Raw genomic sequence first — 22,918 nt, forward strand, 5'->3', positions numbered from 1 at the left:
GACATCAAATTGACCAACCAACTAATCGATCTCGACTTAAACCGGATTCAAAAACTTATCAAAACCAAAAAAAAACTAAAAATTAATTGCTTATTAATATATATAAAAAAAATTGAAATGAATTCACCAAAGCAATTCGGAACAAAAAATTTCAATTTTCATTTAAATCTCTTTTCAAAACTCATTAAACTCATTGAACCGAGCTAAACCAAACCAACCCAAAATTCAATTCTTAATTATAAAAAAGGCATCGACACGTACAGTTTTGGAAACACGCATTCTCAAAGGCGCGTGGGATTTATAAGGTATGGAGTAAAACACAATTACACAAGTAGCCAATTATAAAACTCCACGTTTAAGCTACAATATGTTTTAAGTACTGTATGTGTAAAATAAACAAAAATCATAATAATCTCTCTACCTCAAAAAAAAACATTTACTTCGTTTTTGAACCCAAGAGTCTTCTTCCTTCTTCTTCTTCTTCATTCTTCATTCTTCATTCTTCGTTCTTCTTCGTCGTCTGTGTACAGAGACATACCTTCATTTTTAAAGAGAGTGAGAGAGATAGAAGAGACAAAGAGAGAAAGAGATCAGAAGAAGTAACAAAATCGTGAAGGGGGAAAAACTTATAGAAGAAATTGAAATTTTACCTAAAAGGAAACGTTTCAATGCGTGCATAGATATCGATACTCAAATACTCTGAGAGATTTATTCTGTAACTGCGTAGCTCTCAGTTGTTTTTTCTCTGAGAGCTTTCAAATTCTTTTAGATCTTTGGGTGGAGGTCAAACTACAAGCTCGCGAAGACGGGAACTCTCGCCGTCTCTAGGATCCGATTCCGTTCAGGTTTCATTTTCTAGGCTACTTTGTGTTCGTTTATGCGTAGATGAGTTTGGATTTAGGATTTTTTTGGATCCGATTTGGTTTCGGATTTGTGTAGACTCTTAATTTTAAAACGAAACGGGATTTGATGATTTCGATTTCGTTCTGATCTCGTTCCTGTATCTGATGATTCCTGGGATTTGGGAACATTCGTGTTGACTGAGGATGTTTTGCTTTGAGGCAATGTTCGTGGTTTATCTTTGAATTGGCTATTAGAAGCTGTGGTGATGTTTTGACTTTTCTTGGTTTTAGATAAAGATAAAGTCTTTGTTGTACTAATTTGAAATCGTCAATCCATTTGCCTGTGGATGTTTGATTCTTCTATCTTTATGTTAGATCGTTACAAGTTTCTTCAGCTATAATGGTGAAACTGTGTTGTTGAATCTATCTTGTCACCTTGAGTTTCACACCTTCGATGTGTTATAAATTTGTATGATATTCTTTTTGTTTAGTATGCTGGATAAAGCTAAGAGAGACAGATTGAAACTGTGTTGTTGATTCCAGCTTGTCAGCTTGAGTTTCACACCTTTGATGTGATATAAATTTGTATGACATTCTTTTTGTTTACTATGCTGGATAAAGCTAAGAGAGAAAGATTGAACTGAGAGTAATTTTTGATATCTTGATCTGGTTTAGTTTATTCAGAGTTGTATCTTATGCTTTTCTATTGTTTACTTGCGTTCTGCTCCTTATAGATATCTGATATTCTGAAATGGGTTTTTGCATGTAACTTGTAGGTTTTGATTGGTTTCCTAGCTGCCAAGTGGAAGTTTCTCATATTAGCTGAAGATATTTGTTCCCTCAGATTTGGCAGTGAGTTAAAGGATAAGTGAGATTGAGGTGTTGCAGTATGCAATAAAGGTTTTTATGAGATGAAGGCAATTAGGGGGTGGCGTCTAGGCAAAATTAATTATATGCAGTCTTTGCCTGGGGCTCGCCACCGTGCTCCTACGAAGAAGCCAGTATGGATCATCGCAGTGCTTTCTCTGATCGCAATGTTTGTAATTGGTGCTTTCATGTTCCCTCATCACAGCAAAGCGGCTTGTTATATGTTTTCGTCTAGAGGGTGCAAGGGACTAACTGATTGGCTTCCACCGTCACTGAGGGAATTTTCGGATGACGAGATTGCAGCTCGTGTAGTGATTAGGGAAATATTGAGCTCCCCTCGAGTTATACGAAAGAGTTCTAAAATTGCATTTATGTTCTTAACTCCGGGTACATTGCCTTTTGAAAAGCTATGGGACCTCTTTTTCGAGGTATTCTAGATCTCTTCCCAACTTCTTACCCCACATCAATTGTGTCAGAGGTCTCCTTCTGGCTAAGAAGATACTAGTGATGGAAAGTATAATGAAATAGTTTGAAGTTTAAGTTAGCCGTTTATGCTGTTTGGCAATTCATCAAAATTGTAAACATTGTCTAGAAAATTGGTTAACAACTTGAACGCATCATGTTTTAGGTGGAAGAATACTTAGCTGTGCCTTATGCTTGCAATAGTATCTCTGTGTTTATTTGATTCTTTCTTTTGACGCATCTCTTTTACTGACGTTTTTGTGCTTTTACCTCTTCTCACAGGGTCATGAGGGGAAATTCTCTGTTTATATTCATGCATCAAAGGATACTCCAGTTCACACCAGTCGTTACTTTGTCAACCGTGAGATTCGAAGTGATGAGGTATGTCTCTTTTTCTGTGTCTAATGTGTCTATTTGTAGATACTATGTCATCGCTCTTCATGGTCATCAAGAGAAAAAACCGTAGTTCGGAAATGACTATATTTAGTTGGTGGATGTTACATAAGTTTCTCTTCCTTCTATAACAAATTTCATGAGTGTAATAAAAGAATCATATATGTTTTCTGAAGGTGGTCTGGGGTAGGATATCAATGATTGATGCTGAGAGACGTTTGTTGACTAATGCTCTTAGAGATTCTGAAAATCAGCAATTTGTTTTACTCTCTGATAGGTAATTTCCTGGGAAAATTATTTCTCTTCTCACTGATTATTTTGAGGTTTCCCTAACTAACTTGAGTGTTTCTGGTTTTGCAGCTGTGTGCCACTACGAAGTTTTGAATACATGTACAACTATATGATGTACAGCAATGTCAGCTATGTTGACTGGTAAATATTTTTTTCAAGTTGATTAGATTTGAGAACTATACATGTTTCCAGATTTCTTTATATAAGATATACTCTATTATTCTTCAGCTTTGACGATCCTGGTCCACATGGAAAAGGCAGGCATATGGATCACATGTTGCCGGAAATTCCAAAGGAAGATTTTCGAAAGGGTGCACAGGTAAATAATATTTCACTGATCTAGTATTATGCTGGCCTCGAACTCTGAAAATATATGCTAGGTTACTAAAATACAAAGAATCGGATATAAGAGGCCAATTCTGTGTCATTGTTGGAAGGATCCAATTGATACAACAACAAGATTTTAGGTAGAATTATTTGTGGATTAGTTATTACCTCTGTGTTTAGGAACTGGATTCTCTTGAAGTCCAAATTTCCACTTGCTAGTGTATATTTGATGCACAAATATAGTTATTACCTCTGTGTTATATCATCAACTAAACACATTGATCTGCATATTTGCTTCCATCCATTGTTATCGGGAAAGCATTTTGATCAATTGATGCTACAAAAATTTGCATGACAGAGTTTTCAACAAGTTTCATTGCTTAGTCGATTATCTCTATGTCCGTGCAGTGGTTCTCCATGACACGTCAGCATGCTGTGATAACTATGGCAGATAGTCTTTACTACTCTAAATTCCGGGATTACTGTGGGGTGAGTACGACATAACCTTCAAAAACAATGGTTCTTACCTTTGTTTGTCGATTTTAAAGAGGTGTTACTTTCTATATACATGGAAATAACCACACGTTAATAGGAAGGTTATGTTTTATTCTTCAGCCAGGTGTAGAGAGCAACAAGAACTGCATCGCAGATGAACACTACCTGCCAACATTCTTTTATGTGAGAATCCATTTGACTCTAAAGGAACGAAAATGTTTGTTCTTTTGGTAATTTCTTTATCCATAATATACTTTGATAAATTTTGCAGATGCTTGATCCTACTGGCATTGCTAACTGGACTGTGACGTATGTTGATTGGTCTGAGAAGAAGTGGCATCCAAGAAAATACATGCCTGAAGATATCACGCATGAGTTAATTAAGAACATCACGGTATCATCACTAAACCGCTATGATCTCTTAGAAACTTCCATGACAATTCCCTTGCTTGCTTTCATTGAGATAATTAATCAGTATACATTTTAATCCATTTACAGTCCATTGACGCAGTTGCACGCGTTACAAGTGAGGGAACGGTACGCACCTTTAAACCAAGTCATCGCCACTTGTAAATAGTTACAAATTTTCTGGAATTTTCTCTTTTGCCGAGATAATAATCTCCCTTTTTGTCATGCCTGCAAACACAGGGAATAGTAACATGGACTGATTGCATGTGGAATGGGATCAGAAGACCTTGCTATCTCTTTGGAAGAAAATTTCACGCTGATACTCTCGATAAACTGATCGACCTCTTCGCAAACTACACAAGCATTGTATAGGGCTCATGAGCAATTTTGATTGATTGATGAAATGCAGTGCAAAGGAGGTATTCTTTTGACTCGGATTCTTTGACCAACGTTCAGTTACACCTATGAATCAAATTAAAACCTGAAGCATTATCATGGAACCCCTAGAAGCTGTTAACTCGCTGCAAAGTCCTTTTTAAGAGCAGAGAAAATCGTGTGATCTAAAGAAGCTTAGGAAGTGTTTGGGGTTGTTTTTTTCATTTGGTTGGGGACGTTGGGACATTTTTAACTCATCTGTTTTCACTACATGTCATTGTTATTTGTAGAATTTTCAGAGTGCGTTTTGTTTTTCTCTTCCTTTTGGTGAACTCTTTTGTTGAAAATGAAATGAAAACAAGGCATGATGAGGTTTATACAGTTTAAAAAAGCTGGGCATTTGGCATATTATGGAGTTCTTATATCAATAACTAATTATACAAAGCTGCTATGAAGCATTTCCCTTTTTTTTTTCTTTTTTTTAATCATCAGACACAATTCTCTAGAACTACCCTCTTATTACTGCATATTACAAAAAAATAATATTACAACACCCACAAGATTTGTTCATCGCCGATGTCCGAGAGCCACCACCGGAAGCCTCACCTTATGCCCTCGGCTACCTTTCAATTTCACCTCCCCGAAGCTGTATACTCCAGAAACCGACCTCACGGTCATGGTGACTGAGAACGTTCTAGAAGCACCTGGTCTCAGTGTCATCGCTGGTGGGTCTACTTCGATGGCGATAGACGGCTGCATCCTAGCTGTTATTGTGTATGTTTCTTCTATTTCTGCTACATTTGTCACTCTCCTTGTTATGGTTTGGCTCCCAACGAGATGAGAAACTGCGATAGATGGTGAATTGAAGTTTGAAGGATGTTTCATTTCGTAGTTACAGCGTGTGTTTGTGTAGTTTCTTATCTCATGGGAACTGATCCCTGGGGTTGTGCACAAGAATCCTAGATAGTCCTCATACCCTACAAGAGAAAATTCATTAGTCTTATCAACAAGAGATCAAAGATCTTTGGTCTATCATTGATGAGACATAGCAACAATACCTGCATCAAAGATAAGACCAGGATCTAGAGCAGCACTTGGATTGACATGACCACTTCCATAATCGAAAGGAGTAGCTTTAACAAGTGTTACAGCCTCAGTGTCTGAATATTGCTGCGCCTGAAGAAGCCTTCCTGCTCTGTCTATGACTGTTGAGGTTGTCATCAAAGCTGATTTGATAGCAGCTGGGCTCCATTGAGGATACTTCTGCTTCACAAGCGCAGCTATCCCGGCTATGTGTGGTGCAGCCATGCTGGTTCCTGATATAAGCGCAAATCCTTCACCTGCTCAAGATCCCAAAAGTAAGAAACTATAGTTTGTTTCAAGAGAATCATCACATGGTAGCTTGAGTACTTTGAACGCTTACCAACATAATTGGGCTCGTCTGTTCCATTTGGACACCAAGCAGCCCATATCAGAAAACCGGGTGCAAGAATATCCGGTTTAAGAAGATCAGCATCTTGAAAGCTGAAATCCTTGGTATTGGGTCCTCTAGCTGAGAACAATGCCACTTGAGGTGCTGATTTGTGAAGAACAGGTGCTAAGCCATCTCCGATACTTCCCTGGGCCTTAAAACTTTTTACACGTCCAGTCCAATCCCTTGATGTACTAACGTTGTAGTAATCGATCAAATCCTAAAGATGCAAAAAAAAAATTAGCAGCATTTCAGATTGTGAAAATAGGCTGAGTAGGAAAGCAATTGATGCCCCCATTACCATTGACTTAGACACATCTGTAATCAAGATTCCTGGAATGGCAGAAGGAACTGGATCGAATTTGGTTCCCGGAGATACATTTTCAACAACAAGAACAAAACCAGCTGCACCGAGATGCTTAGCGGTTGCAACGACTTTCTTGATTGAAGCTGTACCAACAACAAAGTTGAAAGAATATCCACAGAGAAGAATGTTTCCCATGACCAATTTCTTGTTAAAGACTTCTGGTCTCTGGCAATCAGATGGATTATACTTTGAAGAAGATGAATCCAGCAAAACATCATTTGCAGAAACCAAAGTGTACAACCGATGAGGGCGAGTTGGTGCTGTAGAGAACACAGTAACAATTCATCAAAAACATCAAAATATAAAATAAGTCTAGGCAATGCCAAATGTAAAAATAAAATTCGTTTTGCTTACGGGATAAGCCCATCCCAGCAAGCATTTTCCCATTCCCAAGGGTCAGATGATTTTTGTATCTGCGATCATCAATTGCAGCGGCGACAGTAGTTATCCAGGGACTATATGATACCAAAGTTTTTGGAAAGGGCCCTCCATTTCCAGCAGCTTGAGCAACGAAAACACCAGCTTTTACGGCCCCAAGAAGTGTAGCATCAAATGGATTCAAGAACGTTGTCTTAGTAGTTGTTGGAGGACTATTCGGACCAACCGAGAGGCTCAGGATATCAACTCCATCATGAACAGCCTGTCATGAAAATCTCAATTAATATCAACTAAGGTAATGTCCATGGAAGTAGCAGTTATAAGGTTAATTACTTGACTCATTTATTATATAAAGCTGATGAAGCTAGCTCGTGTTGTTGAACGAATAGAGCATACACAGCATGATAAATCATTTCATCTAAGCTGAGATATTTTTACGTGCTACTTTATGATCAGTCTTTTCTAGTTTACACTAAGTTCTTACTCTTACCTGATCAATCGCAGCAACTACATCAGCCACAAAGCCTCCAAAAAGCCGGTAAAGAGCCTTGTAAACAGCAATCCTGAAAGACATTAGCCTTTTAGCCTACCAACGTGAAGAATACATCTGTCATAAAACTGCCATTTTACACATCCGCCTACCTTGCACGAGGAGCCATTCCACTCGCTCTTCCAAATTCATAACCATGCATCCTCAACTGAATACCGTTATTCCCAGCTGCTATAGCTGCTGTATGACTGAAAATCCAGCAGAATCAGATTACTTAGTACAATAGAATACATGCATAATGATGCATCTTATCTCCCCTAAGTTACAAAACTATAAAGACAAACCTTCCGTGCCCATCACCATCCATTGGCGATGCATAATCGATATCTGGGTTAAAAGCCCCAGCCGCTTTAGCAGCTTCAGCAAAATGTTGGGCTCCAACGATCTTCCTGTTGCAGAAGCTCTTCTTGGTATGAGGATCTTCTTCACATTTCCCTTTGTAATGAGGAAGAGGGCCATAAGGTAATCTGTGGTGAGAGGCGAAACTCGGGTGATGAGGATAAATCCCTGAGTCAACAAACCCAATAACAATATCTTCTCCTGCTCTATCAAAACCACCTCCTGTTGGCCAAACATCAGTTGGAAGTCCCAGAAACTCTGGTGTATGAGTGGTGAGTCTCCTCACTTTCCAATCTTTGTCTACAGATTTCACACCAGGGGCGCGACGAAGTGTTTCTGCCTACCAAATATAGTGCAGTATTGTAAGGGAACAGGTATTTATAAAATATTACGCACTGATCATAAATCGATTTTTCACCTGCTCTGGAGAAACATGAGCTGCAAACCCATTTATAAGGTGTTTATAGCTGTAAAGCTTTTTGTATGATCCTTCCTCAAAGAGCATCCCAAGAATCATATCGTGCTTCCTCTCTAAGTGACGAGCATACAATGTCACCAATTCACTAAAACAGTAACAGATAGTTAATCTAGCAAGCAATGTATACACAGTTCTTTAATTATCCAGATATCTATACTATTACAATTGAAGAAGTGAAAGTATCGAAGTACCTTGATGTATCAATCCTCTCATCAGATTCGACAGCAGTTGCTTCAAAACCATTTTCTCCACCTTTGTAACTTATAATTGGATCTCCGTCCATAGTCACAATGTAAACATCTGCTGTCACAGTAAAAAGAAGGGCAGAAACGACAAAGATTCTCATCCCGATATCCATTTCGGTTCGCACAAATGAATCCCCAACTTAGATTTTGCTGTAGATTCAACTGCAGCATCCAAATCAAATGAATGCATTAGCATCCTGAGACCAATACCACTACCAACGGAAATTATCACTTCACTCAAACCAACACAACCATTCAAAAACATAGAACTAATCACCTAATCACCGAGAGCTAAGGACATAGTTTTGGTCTATAAAAGGACCAAGCTTTCCCACAAAATGCAGACAAACACATAGTCAAACTACTGTAAAGAGAGACACAAGAATCATCTCCAAGGCCAAGCACACAAGAAAAACAAGAAAGAGATTCAACTTGAATATTTCAGGAACCAAGCATTAAATCCAAACCCAACCAACCTCAAGAAAAGAACTTGAAACCCAGAACACAGCTTAAAGACACAAAGAACTTACTCCAGAGAAAAAAATTGCCTAAACACAATAATAAAGTAAAGAAAGTTCAGCTCCATCTTATACCATTTATAAATACAAAAAAGCTACAAACCCAAAAACAGTAAGTAAGTACAGTATAACAACTATTGCTCTTCAATTAATGAGACAAACAAAGAAGAAGCATAAAAAAAAAGAAGAAAGAATCTTTACTCTCTTAAACCAAAATCAAATCACCAAATCAATTTTTTTAACAAGAGTAAGTAAGAATAACTCACTTTCACAAATCATCCAAGCAAAGAATCAAACAAAAAGAAAGATCCTTTGAAAAAAACTGTAGCAGCTTCTCAATAGAGAGTAGAACCAAAAAGACAAGAACAATGTTGTACGAAACTTACATTTGTGCTTCACGAGACGGAGGAGGAACAGAGAACACAGCTAAATAAATAAAAAAAGTTAGCTTTTTGAAACGAAAGGATTGAATCAGAACCAGAAAGATTAGAAATTTTAGTCACTAAAAAAATTAATCACATTTGCAGAAAAAACCACAGAACAAGTTGATTCAGATCTCTCCTAGACTCTAGTAGTGAAATGATTAAAGAGAAACTTTTTTTTTTGATTCTGGGTTGTTTTGTTCGTAGCAGAGAGAGATCTACCAAAGTATCCAAAGAGAGAAAACAAAACAACAAAACAAAAAAAGGTACGAAAACTAAGTTAAAACCAAAAAGAAAAAAAAGTTACTGTGAATATAGTGATGAAAGAAGTGTGTGTGTGTGTGATTTTTTGTGAGTATTAATTATAAATTTTTGATATTAGTTCTAGGCCTGGACAAAATAACCGGACTCGAAAAACCGATTCGAAAAATTTAATTTGGATATGAACCTAAAACTTGCGAAAAAAAAAAAAAAAACCTAAAACTTTAAAATATTTAAACTGTATAAATTTTAAGAACCAAAAATCCGAACCTGAATCAATGATTTATATAATTATATTATAGTAAAATGGTAAGGAGACAACTAACCAAAAATTACATTATAGATGGTTAATTAGTGTAGATTATCATTTATATAGTTGTGTAATGGTAAAATGTAAAAAAAAAAAAAAAAATTGTTTAGTAAGATTATATTTTATGGATAAATAAGAATAATTATAATTGGTGGTGTGTTGATTTACATAAATGTCCGAAGGTGGGAGGAAGGAGAGTGACCATTCGCGCGCGAGATTTGCTGTCAGCTCTAATTAAATGACGGTTCTGCCCCTTTAAAAATAGATAATTGTGAAATCAATGTTTTTTTGTGTGTTAAATGCCTGAAATATCAAATCCGTTTTTTCCTAGAGTGTTAGGTTATTTTTTATTATATTAATGATACTGATTATATATATATATGTATATACAGTATATTTCTTAAAGATAACTTATTATCATGAAATAAATTTTTTTTTCTGAAGAAGTACAAGAATTTAATTTTGTATAGAAAACACGTAGATATTTTAGAAATTTTGGTACACTATTCATTGTCTCATGTAATTAATGGTCCATTAAATTTTTCACCGTTTTGTCTTTCTTTTTAAAAAAAATGAATTTCACCGTTTTGTCATTTTGTCTAACAATTTGAAGATAAAGAAATACTGTATATCTTTTTACTTGAGAAATAGTGAAATACTAAGATTGCTTTTTATAAAAAAAAATAATACTAAATTGTTTAGAGAAAAAAAAAAGAGTTGGGAATATCGAAGAGTTCAAACTTCAAAGAGAAAGAAAATTAGATATATATATATATATTGTAACGAATTAAATTGGTTACAGCCTTACAGGTGAAAAGTAAATATACGAAATTCATAATTAGAGGGCCAATGTTTCTTTTTTGATGTAATGAGGGCCAATGTTGATTAAACTCAATTATGATGTTTGATCGCTAATCATAAACGCGTCTTCTTCATTCTAAAAACACATTATGAACAATTGTCATACAATTACTATACAACTAAAAGCTATCCAATTCTAAATCTTTAAAATCATTTAATATTTGATGTTAAGTAAAATTTATGAATGAAAATTGTTAATCATGATGTTTTTAAAAACAATATCATGGATTTAAGATGCATTTACTGTAACACAATATTTTTGATAAAAAAAATAAAATTTATAATATAACATTATTTTTAAAAAAATTGTGTCACAAACCAAGATTCATTTCATATAATGGAAGTTTAATATTCGGTTTAATTTCTAGATATTTTTTTCTACAGTATAAGATTATTTTTTCTTCCATTGGGGTTCATTAACTCCAAACTGTTTATTATCACCAACAGATCAGGTGGTTCACGACCACGACCATTTCGTAGGTGAAAGTCTTGAAAGCTACCAATTTGTTACCCAAAAGATGAAAAGTACAAAAGTGTGATATTATAAAATAAATAAAAAAGGAAATGATAAATGTAACAAAAGTGATCCCATTGGCGTAATAAAAACAATTTTAGGAGACACGCAAAGTTAAAAGTTTCTTACTTCACTTTTAGAGGAACATATATGTAAACCAAATTAATTTGGAAAGATTTATTTGGTCTAAGTTTGGTTAATTGATTTATAAAGCAAATTATTTAATTATTTTAATGATATGACCAAGTTTTTCTTACGATGGAATCATTGGAAATTTGGAATGTAATTTATTTTCATATAAAAAAAAATGTGTTCCAAACAAGAATATATGGCTCTCAATAGTCAATATAGTTATACTAAACAAGAATAGTATACCAAATTTCTACTTTACTCAAACGCGTTATTACTCATAATTAATCTCATATGTTTATTTTTCGGTTTTAAATATTTGTCAATATCATTTGAACATAATCATTTTCCTTCAAAATACAAGTAATGGTCGATGTTTTCTTATTTGCATAAACATATAAAATAGCATGTGGATACAATATTATAAGAAATTTGTTAACAAATAATATAAATAAAGTTTTCATTTGAGTGAGGAGTTGTTCAGTTGGTGTATGCCATGGATCGATTCCCCTCAAACACGAAATCATTAGATATTTCTATTTGGCCAGGGGTTTTCACATGGTATTCCCCGGGGCCTAGAGGGATTACGGCCTAAGGCCCGAACCTCCTGATAATCAAAAAAAGAAAAAGAAAAAAAAGTTTTAGAATGTAGAGAGATTATTGTTTACTTGATTGAATCACTTCTCTTTCAGTTCACATGACCTTTACAATGACCCCTAAGCTAAGGAGAGTAGTAAAACAATGTAACTGTCACTACTCACGACCTCTAACTAATGTTTGACGTCTCGTATGATTCTTATCTACAGTATTGCAACCTAGCTAGGTAATAGACATGATGATCAAGATGATATGAAGACACGTAAAGTCTTGTCCAATTATATATGGCTCATACGAAATTCTTGTGTACAATCCAAGCTAGATGACTTGTCCAATTATATATGGCTCATACGAAATTCTTATGTACAATCCAAGCTAGATGACTTGTCCAATTATATATGGCTCATAAGAAATTCTTATGTACGTACATAGACCCCAAAACTCGACCTTTGGCCGTGACATTCCTATAATCCTATACTCACTCGAGTACGCCCAAAGAAAAAGTAGTATACGATATATATATTCTGAGTTACTTTGTACAGCAATATATATACGTAAAATATATATTGACAAATATCTTGTGTATTGTATTGATAAAGAATTCATTTTAAGCACGATGAATCTAAGTTACGAATTATTGGAGGTATATGGCAGTTTAAAGTATAACAATCTGAAAGCACATGTGAGTATTGTTCCCTCAAAAATGTCGTCTAGTCTCAAACACACCATGCATGTGTCGTCCAAGTCATTTTTTTTTTTGCGTTGTCCAAATATTATTAAATGATTCTTACTCTAAGACAAACAATGTAAATTCGTATATTCATTTTCTTAATATAGCTAGTAACTCAATTATTTTTCTTTGGTTAAAGATAGTGTACTGATGTATCGTCGACGTAGCCACACACACCATGCATGAGACAAATAGTTCTGGCAATCATGATAGCGATGCCGCAATCTCTCTTTTACCTTTCTTGTAATGAGATATATTGTATAGTATATACACTTACTGATGGGTTTTTTTTTGCTTTCTTTTCAAAATATAAATATAGGGTCTTTTAAAATGAAATACAAACTATTTTATTGGATCTGTTAAATAGTACGTAGGGTATCTTTGTCGTTTGTGTACATTATGATGTTTTGAAGTGAAGGGGTCATTTTTCCCACAAAACTAAAGATGGTAGTTTAGTCCGCATAATTTCTTATTGTTTGATAGTATGATTTTCTATGCTACGTTTAATTTATGTTTTTTGTTTTGTTTTGGAGTAATTAAGAGCTAAAATTAGAAGAACCAGATTTGTCTTCGAGATTGAATTGTATGCAATTATGGGAGGCAATAGCGGACCCAGGATGGATTTTGAACCAGGTCAAGTATAAGTAAAGATACAACAAATTTTTTTGGTAAATGTGTTTGTTCTTAGTAATAACAAGGAAAATTTAAAAAAGTCACCAGGTCAGCTGACCTCCCTAACTTGTGAATAGGTCCGCCACTGATGAGAGAGGTACGTAGTCCATACTTACATTGTTTAGATTCTTAATATTAGATCGATCATTTTTGAATCAGAATCAACGAAGGTGGTTAATTTTTCTTAACAATGATGAATGCAGCAGCTAGCTTTTTGCCAGAGTGGTTTACTTGCCTGAGATGTAATGGAATGGCGGATCGAGTAGCTAAGAAAGTATCTTTCTTTTGAGAACTATGACAGAGTAAGTTGTTTTGATGCCAAATGGGATTAAGGATATTGAAGTGGTGGACAAACCAAATGTATTATAACTATTAATTAACTAATTTGGTGAAGTATTCAACACAACTTTAACTAAATGAAGCCTTTGCGATCTTATTGACTTAAATTTATTTTGTAATGTAATATATGTTTTCATTTCGGTTTGTGTTTTATTTTCGGTTTAGAATCATAGGAACTCTGGTTGATCTTAGTGAAAGGGACTTCGAAATTACCTTTCCGTTAGGAAAAGACAATTTTGCTACAAACCAAATTGTATCTGTTAACTTTTCGTGACTCTTTACAATTTATATATTTCCTATTATTAAGTAGTGTAGTGAGAAAACAAAAAAATCTCTTATAATGTCAGCTTTTCTTTTCCCACAAATTTCATGTATACGCGTGCAACGAATTATATATGTATTAATTAGTTTTACTTAATACGGATTAAATACAAAATTGTACAACACATGTTATAAAAAATCAGGTCAAAAAAAGTTGTATCCATTTATATATTCTTACAATACTGATCATTGAGTACAATATTGTATAATATATTATAAAAAACAACACATCTCATATACTATAAAAAAATTCTCCATATATAGAGAGATAGTATGTACATAAAAAAGTATCACAACTTGCATATTTGAAAAATATATATATTAGATGATAATCATGTAAATAAAGGCATTTTGCCTTGATCGCGAAGATATTAAAAAGAGAACTCATAATTAATCTCAAATGTGATTTCGAAGCAACGTGTTTCGCTTATGAAAAGCAATTCCTTAGTTACGTTCTTCAGAAAATACTAAATATGCAATGCATGTTTGATCATAATACAACTCATGATCACCCCTACGTATAAAAGATAAGGTGCAGTAGTTATTTGATCTATATGTGATGCTGCATAAAATATCATCATAGCATTTTATGTGGACCTCCTCTTTTTTAGCTTCACACACACACATATGCAAAAACCTAAATTACATTTTCACAAACCAAGATTCTTTTAGATTGTATTGAGCTTTCAATCTACATTTTATTGTTTTAATCAAACATACAAACATTTAACTCTCTTTGAGAGAACCATAACTAATGAGGTAACCATACATGTTTGGTTTAACCAACCTTTTTTCTTGGTTGATTAACGCATCAATACTAAACGTTCCGGCCTCCTCATCCGTCATCTCCAGGTTATACCCAACCCACTTCACTCTATTAGTCACAACTGAACTCCCCTAATGAAACTGTTGGAGGAGGCGGATCCATCGAACTGTTCCATGCAAGCCAGCCGCTAGGATCAATGAAAGCACCTAGTTCAGTTTCCATAAAATTTTATAATGAAATGATACTAAATGGTCATTTTTTTTTTGTAGTGAAAGCATTTTACGTGTCTTCTATTTTCAACGACTTAAGTACAGTAAAACATTTCAAATACCGGAATGCTGCAAATCCTAGTAGTTTTTTCGTAATAAATTTTAACTTGAATATTCATTTCATAATTTAAACCAATAACTTTATTATTATCTATATACTTTCTATTTATTTGCTCATATACTATAATATTTTTGCTTATATTTTTCTTATATTGTTCTTATGTTTTGCTTATTTTTATTATTTTTAAAAATATATAATAATAATGCATTCCTGATAATCCAGTCGTGAATTCCGGATAGTATAAAGAAAAGAATATTTATTTTGAATATTTACATAATACAATATAAAACCATTAATTAAACATCACATAAATCAGTCACAATATAAATCGAAGATATTTATATCCTTGAAAATTGAAATAAAAGTAATGTATTGAAGAACAGTTTTCTTTTTCAAGTGGAAGATCAAAATAAGAAACCATGCAAGTCCCCAAAAATATAGGATTGGCCTCAAGAATCAAGATCAACCCCACTCTTTGGTTAATGGTGGGGGAGTTTTAGTCGTTTAATAACCATATCCATATATATATGATATATCATTGTGACATATATTATATATAGCATTATTATGATATGACTTACAACTATAAACTCTACACATTCACGTGCATAATATAAACAAACACTTTATGACATGCATGTGGACTCACAAATCTCCCATATTCACGTGCATTTACGTACACATGAGCACATATATATATTACATTTGGAAACTTGTATATATATGTCATCAGCAAAATATTATTGGGTCAGCGAATCCTGCAAATTGCATCTACCAACAAGACTTATTCTTCTTCAGTCTTCAATTAACACTTTAGAGCCACCGGATCTGATCAATCCTATTGTTACCCATTTCAAGCCCAATCTACTCTTCTTTGTTAGATTCTCGCTTTTTCCATTTTTCTTTTAATATTTGGGGTTTGCTCTAATAATTTTTGAAAACGATTTGAAATTTTTGTAGAAATGGAATCACAAAACATAGGGGGAATGTTTTTCTTGGAGTTGAGCTTGTTTGAAATCTAGAGTAAAAAATCCATAAAAATTCTCCTAAAATTAGGAAGTTTAATACCCATTATTATTTGATTGTAAATAAAATGTATTATTTATGAAATTATTGTCTATTAATATATTAAGTATATAAAAATTGTCGAATCGAACAAACCGTTTAACAAACGATAATCGGATTGACAGAATCATTAAACCGAGGTTAATGGAATACACTAAATTTAGGGTTTATCGATTCCAATTTGATTTGGGGTAATAACAAAGGACATTGTAGTCTTTTGATAACCCCAAATTACCCATATGTTTAGGGATTAGTGATTCTGCCAACCCCAATTTAGTGATTTCGTCAATCCGATTAACGTCGGTTAAACGGTTTATTCGATTCGACAATTTCTATATATTTAATGTATTAATAAAAAACAATTTAATAAAACATGCATTTTATTTCTAATCAAATAATATTATGTATTAAAACTATATGGAGATTGGAATTTTTCCTATTATTTTGGTATGTTATTTCACTTATTTGTTTTTTTCTCTTTTTTTTCTTCTTCTATAATTGGATCGGATCTTACGGACTCGGATCCCATTTTGTACCCGTTTGTGAAACCGCCTTTACTCTCTCCTTGTTTATAAATGTAAAAAAATAAAAAAAAAGGCTTCCATCTTCCTCTTTCTACTCTCTCTCATAATGTCTCGATTGCTCTCAAAAACCCTAATCCCCACCGGAAGATTCTTCCTCCATCGTTTCAACAAGCCGAAGATCACGACGACGGCGGCACCACCAAACCTCGTCTGTTTCAGCCGCCGCTTCTCATCGATACCACAAGTCATCGAGATTGACATCGATTCTAAAACCGAAGCAGAAGCCGCGATTCTCAAGAAACTCAACGAATTCGTTCGGAGGATTATCGTTCATAACTCGACTCCGGATTGGCTCCCTTTCGCACCTGGCTCCTCCTTTTGGGTACCGCCACATCAGATCACGGCTACGAAGATCGCGAATTTGGTCGATAAGGTGACTAATCCGTTGACCGAGGAAGAGTCTCTTTCTCTTTCGTCTCCTTATGGTTGGCCTTGTTCCTCTTTCTTCATTCCTCCTCCAGGTATTGCTCCCCAATTTCATTTTCTTCTAAAATTCGTGAATTTGCCTTGGGATATGATCGTCATAGCTAGATCATGGGTTTCACATGTATTTGGGGTTTGTGTGTTTAATAAGTCTATAAAACCAATTTTATGAGGGGTTTTGTTATCAATCACTTGAGGTAAATTCAGAATCTTGGGACTCTTCCTAGCTAGGGTGAATGCGTTTAGGTTGTGAAGGGGATAGGGAAGACAAATTGTGAACAGTTTAGTTTGGTAATTTAGGATTCTTAAATCTAGTGGAGCTGATTTGTTTTGTTGTTCTGAGTCTCGTTTTTTGAATGAAAGATATGATTTAGCTGTTGTTTACTTTATATGTTATGGTTAATTTGCTTATGATATATGGTGTGCTTTGTTTGTTTATATATATGGAATTGTTAAAGATGATACACAAGAGGTGGAAGCTACCATGGAGTTGAAAATCCCGGGGAATGAGATGCTGGAAGTCAAGCTAGCACATTATCCAGATCCGATTTACTCTTTTAAACCTGAAGATGGGGAAGAATGATTGATCGATACCTTTCGAGCATGAGGGCAGGTAATTACATCGTATCTTATCGTAAAGAAGTTTTCCCTCATCATTATCGATCTGAAATACCGATGAAGTATGTTCCCCTTGCACATACAGGACATGCTTGGATAAACAGATTGTGACTGAAAAGACTGAAAAGACTGAAACTCAGTTGTACATAGATGGTTGCAAACCATGAAGTTGTATGATCTTTGGCTGACTTATTAATGCCTTGTTGACTTTATATATATTTTAAAATTTACTTAATATGTGATTAGCTTTGGGGGCTTTTCCCACGTTTTAGCCAAGAGTTTATGGTGATACTTGAGTTTAACCATTATAACAATCTTTCTAAACCTCCATACGGGCATTTTCGCATGTTATGTTTGTTTTCTCCAATCTTGTTAATTGCTTTCTTGGAGGTTGCAAAAAACGATAGTTGCATTCTTGTGGCCAATATTGTGTATTGAGTTCATTGCTTTTATTATGTCAAAGCCTTTGTTTGCTAAGTTGCGATTAAGGACTATCCTATGTGTGATCAAGAACTGTATTTTCCCACAGAGCTTTCCGCATGTGCCAGCTAAAAACTGGTTTGTTATAAGGGAGAAAATGATAAAGTTTAGTCTTAAGTAAGTTGATGCGGTATTACCACAAGAGTGTAGAATCTGGTTAGTGGTTGAGGCTTTGGAAGATCTGTATGTTAAGCGTCCTTCAACAATTCAGTTAGCTAACCCAAGTAACCATGGTGGGAAATTTGTAATTTTGTGGGACGACTCGTCCCCGACGAGCCACGGTTACTCTTGTTTCTAGTGGCGGGGAAGACGCTAGCAAAAATAGCTCTGCAAGAGAATTTGATGTGCCGTGATTAGTGTGGAGAAGCACATCGTTTTTTAGGGATTAGAGATTTGAGGAGGGGTGAATGAAACACTTACAATCTCCGATTCATTTGTAACATGAATGCTATGACTGAAGAAAAACTGAATCTTTTATAACATGAATGGTGAATGTTATATACATATGACTCATATTGATTAATATTACTAACTTTTGTGAGAAATTATTACTCTCTAATGTGATGATGCATGATTTCACTTTTTGTTTTATATATCCAACATTTGTATTAAATGATACGTATTACACAACTCAACTTTGTTGTTGTTCTTCTTCTTCATTATTACACTCCAAACAATACACAACTTCCCAGTTTCTGGAAATAAGAAACAGATGAATCCAAGAAACCATTTACCTTGCTTGAGGAAACATTCCCGAATCAAAATTTGTCATTGCTGGCTCTGTAACACTACTAGCGCCAGAACCACCACCTGCTCTTGCTCTGCTTACACTCTTCTTCAGCTCAGCGACTACCTGACTCATCGTTGGTCTATTCTTGGAACTGGGAGATGCACAAGCCATTGCTACTTCAGTGATCTTCCATGCCGAACCAGCATCAAACCTCTCTCCTAGCTTTGGATCCAAAATGCCTCTAATATCTCCTGTCGACAGCAGTGACTCCACCCGGTCAGTTATGTGTATGTTCTCTGCTGTTGTTCTTGAACGTGCAATCACTGGTTGGCCAGTGACAACCTCTAAAAGAACTACCCCGAAGCTGTAAACATCACTCTTCTCGCTTAATTTCTGCGTCGAATGGTACCTTCAATGTGTAAAATATTGCGTCAGAAACTGCAAAAACTGTAATACCAAAAGACAACAGAAGAAGACTTTTACTTACTCGGGATCGAGATAACCGATTGTTCCAGCAACAGCGGTTGTATCCTGGTTATTACCGTCCAGTGCGACACTTCTAGATAACCCAAAGTCAGCAATCTTGGCTTGGAGCTTCTCGTTGATTAGAATATTAGCTGGTTTCACATCTCTTTGTACAATGGGAGGTTTACATCCATTGTGAAGATACTCAAGCCCTGAGTATTAGACAAACATATTGTGAATATGATTTGATTTTTTTTCTTTTTTTTTAGTCTGGTATTTGTTTTTTATGCAAACCTTGTGCTGCGTCTAATGATATTTGTAACCTCTCCTCCCAGCTCAAGACATGAGATTTTTTACCTTGATTATGAAAGAAACCAAATGCTAATTTTAGTTTCCTCTAGCTACAACAGCAAAAGATTAGTGATCAAAACTAAGCAGAAGAGAGACTGACCTGACAAGTAATCTCCCAAAGTTCCATTAGCCATAAACTCATAGATAAGGGCCATCTTCTTGCCTTCATTGCAGTATCCGACAAGAGCGGTTAGGTTCTTGTGATGAACTCTCAAGAGAAGTTCGACCTGATGATAAACAAGAGGATGCATAATTCCAATCACTCCAGCTGAACTCATTTTAGCACATACTAAACCTTTAATATAGTATGTGAGAAACTGACCTCGGCTCTGAACTCTTTGTATCCTTGAGCCGATGATTCAGAGAGAATCTTGACAGCGACTTGGTCATCATTTAAGACACCATGATATACTTTTCCGAAACCTCCTTGTCCAAGAACTCTCTCAAAGTTGTTTGTAAGTCTCACAACTTCTGAGTATTTGTAGTATCGCTTCGTTGTGTCCAATGGCCCAGTCCTAACACCACCAGAACTGCCTGTAAAGATCTTATGAGAAGTTTTCTTACAAGTGAACTTAGGAATCAAACAGGAAACAATTTAGGATAGTTTCTTGATGTTTTTACCGCTACGATGTCTCTTCTTATACTGTAAGAACAAAGCTATTGCTATCACAAGACCAAGCACTCCCGCTACAGATGCTACTAATGGAATGATATATACACTCTTTTTTGCCTTCTCATTTGGAATTTGACATGAAGCAGACACGCAGAGGTCAGGATTCCCACCAACTCTGTCGATCAAAATGCAGAAGACATTATGAAAATATGAACTCAATAGGGCCTAAACGTATAGAATTGGTTCAATAGATGCAGAGCATCTACAATGATTGTTGAAAAGCCAAATATACTGAACCAACCTTAGCTTAAGCATATTAGCGTTTGATCTTTCAAGTAGTTTAACCGGAACAACACCCGTCAACTTGTTTCCTTCCAAGTTTCTACAGACATATATGTGATATCAACATATACTCTTCTAGTTATTATAAATTTCATTGTCTATGTAATCTACAATTCCAATTAGTATACTTACAACTCTGTCAAGTTATGTAGATTACCGAGGAAATCAGGTATATTTCCTGTTAAACTGTTGTTTGATAAGTCCCTGTAACAAAATTTTGGTTTCTGTCATTTTAAGGATTCCACAACTCTGTCTACTAAAGATTCAGATCAAATCTAGAAGACATACAGTATATGTAACAATGTAAGGTTGGAGAACGCTGGATCAATCTCTCCAGTCAAGCCACTTGAAGATAAATTCCTGAAGATCAAACAACTCTTGTGAGAACAAGACAGAGAGAAAAAAAAAAACAAATACAATCATTTGAATAGGAGCTTACACAGAAATTATTCTCGGAGACTCATTATCGACGTAGCTGCAGTTAATATCCTCCCACGGGTAGTTTACAGGAGCACAAGGGTCTCCAAGCCAGCTCTTCTTCACTCCATACTTGGACTTGATTCTCATGATTGGATCAACTAGAATTCAAACAAAACATGGATAAGTTCAAACTATAAAATTCTGTTTCTGAAAATGAAACCATATATACCATCTTGTTGATCAGTAGGTGACTGCAGAAACTCATTGACACGATACGTCTCAATGGCGTTAACAATGGGTGGAAGAGTAGATTTAGCAGTTCGTTGGAGAAGAAACTCGTGTCTGGGTCCGGTTACAGGATTCTGAGTGTAAAGTGTGTCTGTATACAAGAAGCGAGGGCTAAAGTTATCATACAGTTTAGTTTTTTCATTCCAAAACAACGCAAATTCTCTCGTCTCGTTGCTAGGGATGTCTTGAACTTCAGAAAAATGCATGTACATATAGAACTTCCACTGCGGGACAGGCGGTTCCCATATGAGAATTATGTCTATGCTTGCATTCAAATTTGTTGTAGCAGTGTTCATGACGACACGAGCAGGCTGGAATCCGTTGTTAATATTCGAATCTATTGTGAGGTTTGTACTGAAAACTCTATGATTTGAGAACCTTAGAGGCATCCATATACGGTCATACACATCATCTTTGTACCTGAGAAAACATAATCTTCAAAGATAAGCAAACCAAGAGATGGTATATTATATGAAACCAATATAGCAAGAGTCAATAAATATAACCTGATAGGAAGGTCTCCAAGTGCCCCGAGATCCCATCTTCGATACAGCATAATAGAATCATAAGGATTCACATAAATGTCGCTCTTCAAGAGCCTGAGTTCTAGCACAGACAAGAATGGAGTGCCTTTATCTTTATCAACAAGACACACATGAACATGGTCTGACCGAAGAGTGTGGATGATCTCTTTGGTAACAATCATAGTTGCATTATCTATGGTAACAGAATCCCAGAGATTGACTCCAAGATAAAGATCGAACTCGGGTGCTTTCCCTAGATCATCGTAGTTACCGTACATGAAACGGGTTCTGATCAAATACTTGAAGCCTACTCCTCGCGGAGGCTGGACATCGTAACAGTTTCTCTTGCCTTCAGGAAAACTCCTAACGTTTTGGAACTGCTTTTCAAGAGAACTCGACTGAAACTTAGAATCTATGCTATGAATTGTCCCAGACTCGACAAATGCAGCATCTGAAATGTACTTTATGTCTGTTGTTTCATCATTATAACTTGAATCCTTTGGTATACCACAATCTATACTGACAAAACCTGTAACATAAACACAAACATAGAGATTTAAAGCCTTAAAAAAAACACATCCTTATTTATACAATTGCAAGACTACTTGTACCTGATTGATCTTGAGCACGAACAAGAAGAACAAAAATAGCAAAGAAGCTCGCAAATAAAATCAGCTGAAGAAGGTTGTAATACGCCATTAGTGACAAAAACTCTTTGATCAGCCGTTTCTCATAGAAAATTCAATACAAGCCTCTTTTGTAAAGCTTGTTTCTTGCTCCAAATACTTTACTAGTAAAGATTATACTATATAGCCATGTTGGCTGATGGTGAAGCACTAACTCTTGAAATCAAATAGCTAAAAAACAAATCTCAAGTCAAAAGGGGCAAGTTGTGATTCGTACACAAGGACGACTTCAAGTGGTCTTTTGTCAGTTGACAAATCTTCAAGTGGGCTA

The 22,918-nt window shown here is 35.2% G+C and overlaps 4 protein-coding genes across 6 annotated transcripts; 2 read left to right on the forward strand and 2 right to left on the reverse strand.

Moving 5' to 3' along the window:
- Positions 1–432: 432 nt before the first annotated feature.
- Positions 433–4,866, forward strand: LOC17891374. The gene is made up of 11 exons (XM_006297789.2): positions 433–845; positions 1,619–2,137; positions 2,454–2,552; positions 2,741–2,841; positions 2,925–2,996; positions 3,084–3,174; positions 3,591–3,671; positions 3,798–3,860; positions 3,949–4,071; positions 4,176–4,214; positions 4,326–4,866. The coding sequence occupies exons 2-11, from the start codon at positions 1,754–1,756 to the stop codon at positions 4,455–4,457; spliced, it is 1,185 nt and encodes a 394-aa protein (XP_006297851.1). The 5' UTR covers positions 433–845; positions 1,619–1,753; the 3' UTR covers positions 4,458–4,866.
- Positions 4,843–9,490, reverse strand: LOC17892227 (subtilisin-like protease SBT2.5). 2 transcript variants are annotated; one of them, XM_006296940.2, is made up of 11 exons: positions 9,193–9,490; positions 8,235–8,450; positions 7,984–8,128; positions 7,511–7,905; positions 7,319–7,414; positions 7,167–7,239; positions 6,653–6,938; positions 6,233–6,558; positions 5,884–6,151; positions 5,519–5,800; positions 4,843–5,437 (listed from the first exon to the last, which is right to left on the reverse strand). In XM_006296940.2, exons 2-11 carry the CDS (start codon positions 8,399–8,401, stop codon positions 5,028–5,030), a joined length of 2,448 nt encoding a protein of 815 aa, XP_006297002.1. In that variant the 5' UTR covers positions 8,402–8,450; positions 9,193–9,490; the 3' UTR covers positions 4,843–5,027. The 2 variants fall into 2 exon arrangements, with proteins under 2 accessions (XP_006297002.1, XP_023641390.1); XM_023785622.1 differs by lacking the exon at positions 9,193–9,490 and adding an exon at positions 9,073–9,151.
- Positions 9,491–16,722: 7,232 nt separating this feature from the next.
- On the forward strand, positions 16,723–18,076 carry LOC17890978. The gene is made up of 3 exons (XM_023785852.1): positions 16,723–17,168; positions 17,589–17,743; positions 17,834–18,076. Exons 1-2 carry the CDS (start codon positions 16,754–16,756, stop codon positions 17,711–17,713), a joined length of 540 nt encoding a protein of 179 aa, XP_023641620.1. The 5' UTR covers positions 16,723–16,753; the 3' UTR covers positions 17,714–17,743; positions 17,834–18,076.
- An 815-nt stretch (positions 18,077–18,891) lies between these two features.
- LOC17893502 (putative leucine-rich repeat receptor-like protein kinase At2g19210) lies at positions 18,892–22,660 on the reverse strand. Of its 2 annotated transcripts, none has more exons than XM_023786702.1 (13): positions 22,573–22,660; positions 21,944–22,490; positions 21,379–21,857; positions 21,169–21,307; positions 21,018–21,089; positions 20,862–20,933; positions 20,689–20,769; positions 20,402–20,562; positions 20,097–20,308; positions 19,875–20,001; positions 19,718–19,780; positions 19,446–19,635; positions 18,892–19,367 (listed from the first exon to the last, which is right to left on the reverse strand). In XM_023786702.1, exons 1-13 carry the CDS (start codon positions 22,658–22,660, stop codon positions 18,959–18,961), a joined length of 2,640 nt encoding a protein of 879 aa, XP_023642470.1. In that variant the 3' UTR covers positions 18,892–18,958. The 2 variants fall into 2 exon arrangements, with proteins under 2 accessions (XP_023642470.1, XP_023642469.1); XM_023786701.1 differs by having other exon boundaries at positions 20,396–20,562.
- Positions 22,661–22,918: the final 258 nt, after the last annotated feature.

The sequence above is a fragment of the Capsella rubella genome, unplaced genomic scaffold (genome assembly GCF_000375325.1).
Source record: "Capsella rubella cultivar Monte Gargano unplaced genomic scaffold, Caprub1_0 scaffold_3, whole genome shotgun sequence".
NCBI classification, from domain to species: domain Eukaryota; kingdom Viridiplantae; phylum Streptophyta; class Magnoliopsida; order Brassicales; family Brassicaceae; genus Capsella; species Capsella rubella.

Excerpts from the sequence above, each read along its gene's own strand:
- LOC17891374 (XM_006297789.2), top strand. The coding sequence starts at position 1,754 with ATGAAGGCAATTAGGGGGTGGCGTCTAGGCAAAATTAATTATATGCAG. Across the intron at positions 2,842-2,924 it reads TTTGTTTTACTCTCTGATAG|CTGTGTGCCACTACGAAGTT; the intron begins GTAATTTCCTGG and ends CTGGTTTTGCAG. Across the intron at positions 3,861-3,948 it reads ACCTGCCAACATTCTTTTAT|ATGCTTGATCCTACTGGCAT; the intron begins GTGAGAATCCAT and ends TAAATTTTGCAG.
- LOC17892227 (XM_006296940.2), bottom strand. The coding sequence starts at position 8,401 with ATGGATATCGGGATGAGAATCTTTGTCGTTTCTGCCCTTCTTTTTACT. Across the intron at positions 5,801-5,883 it reads AGACGAGCCCAATTATGTTG|GTGAAGGATTTGCGCTTATA; the intron begins GTAAGCGTTCAA and ends GATCTTGAGCAG. Across the intron at positions 5,438-5,518 it reads TGGTCTTATCTTTGATGCAG|GGTATGAGGACTATCTAGGA; the intron begins GTATTGTTGCTA and ends TTTCTCTTGTAG.
- LOC17890978 (XM_023785852.1), top strand. The coding sequence starts at position 16,754 with ATGTCTCGATTGCTCTCAAAAACCCTAATCCCCACCGGAAGATTCTTC. Across the intron at positions 17,169-17,588 it reads TTTCTTCATTCCTCCTCCAG|ATGATACACAAGAGGTGGAA; the intron begins GTATTGCTCCCC and ends GAATTGTTAAAG.
- LOC17893502 (XM_023786701.1), bottom strand. The coding sequence starts at position 22,660 with ATGGCGTATTACAACCTTCTTCAGCTGATTTTATTTGCGAGCTTCTTT. Across the intron at positions 21,858-21,943 it reads CTTGGAGACCTTCCTATCAG|GTACAAAGATGATGTGTATG; the intron begins GTTATATTTATT and ends ATGTTTTCTCAG. Across the intron at positions 20,934-21,017 it reads CTTACATTGTTACATATACT|GGACTTATCAAACAACAGTT; the intron begins GTATGTCTTCTA and ends ATTTTGTTACAG.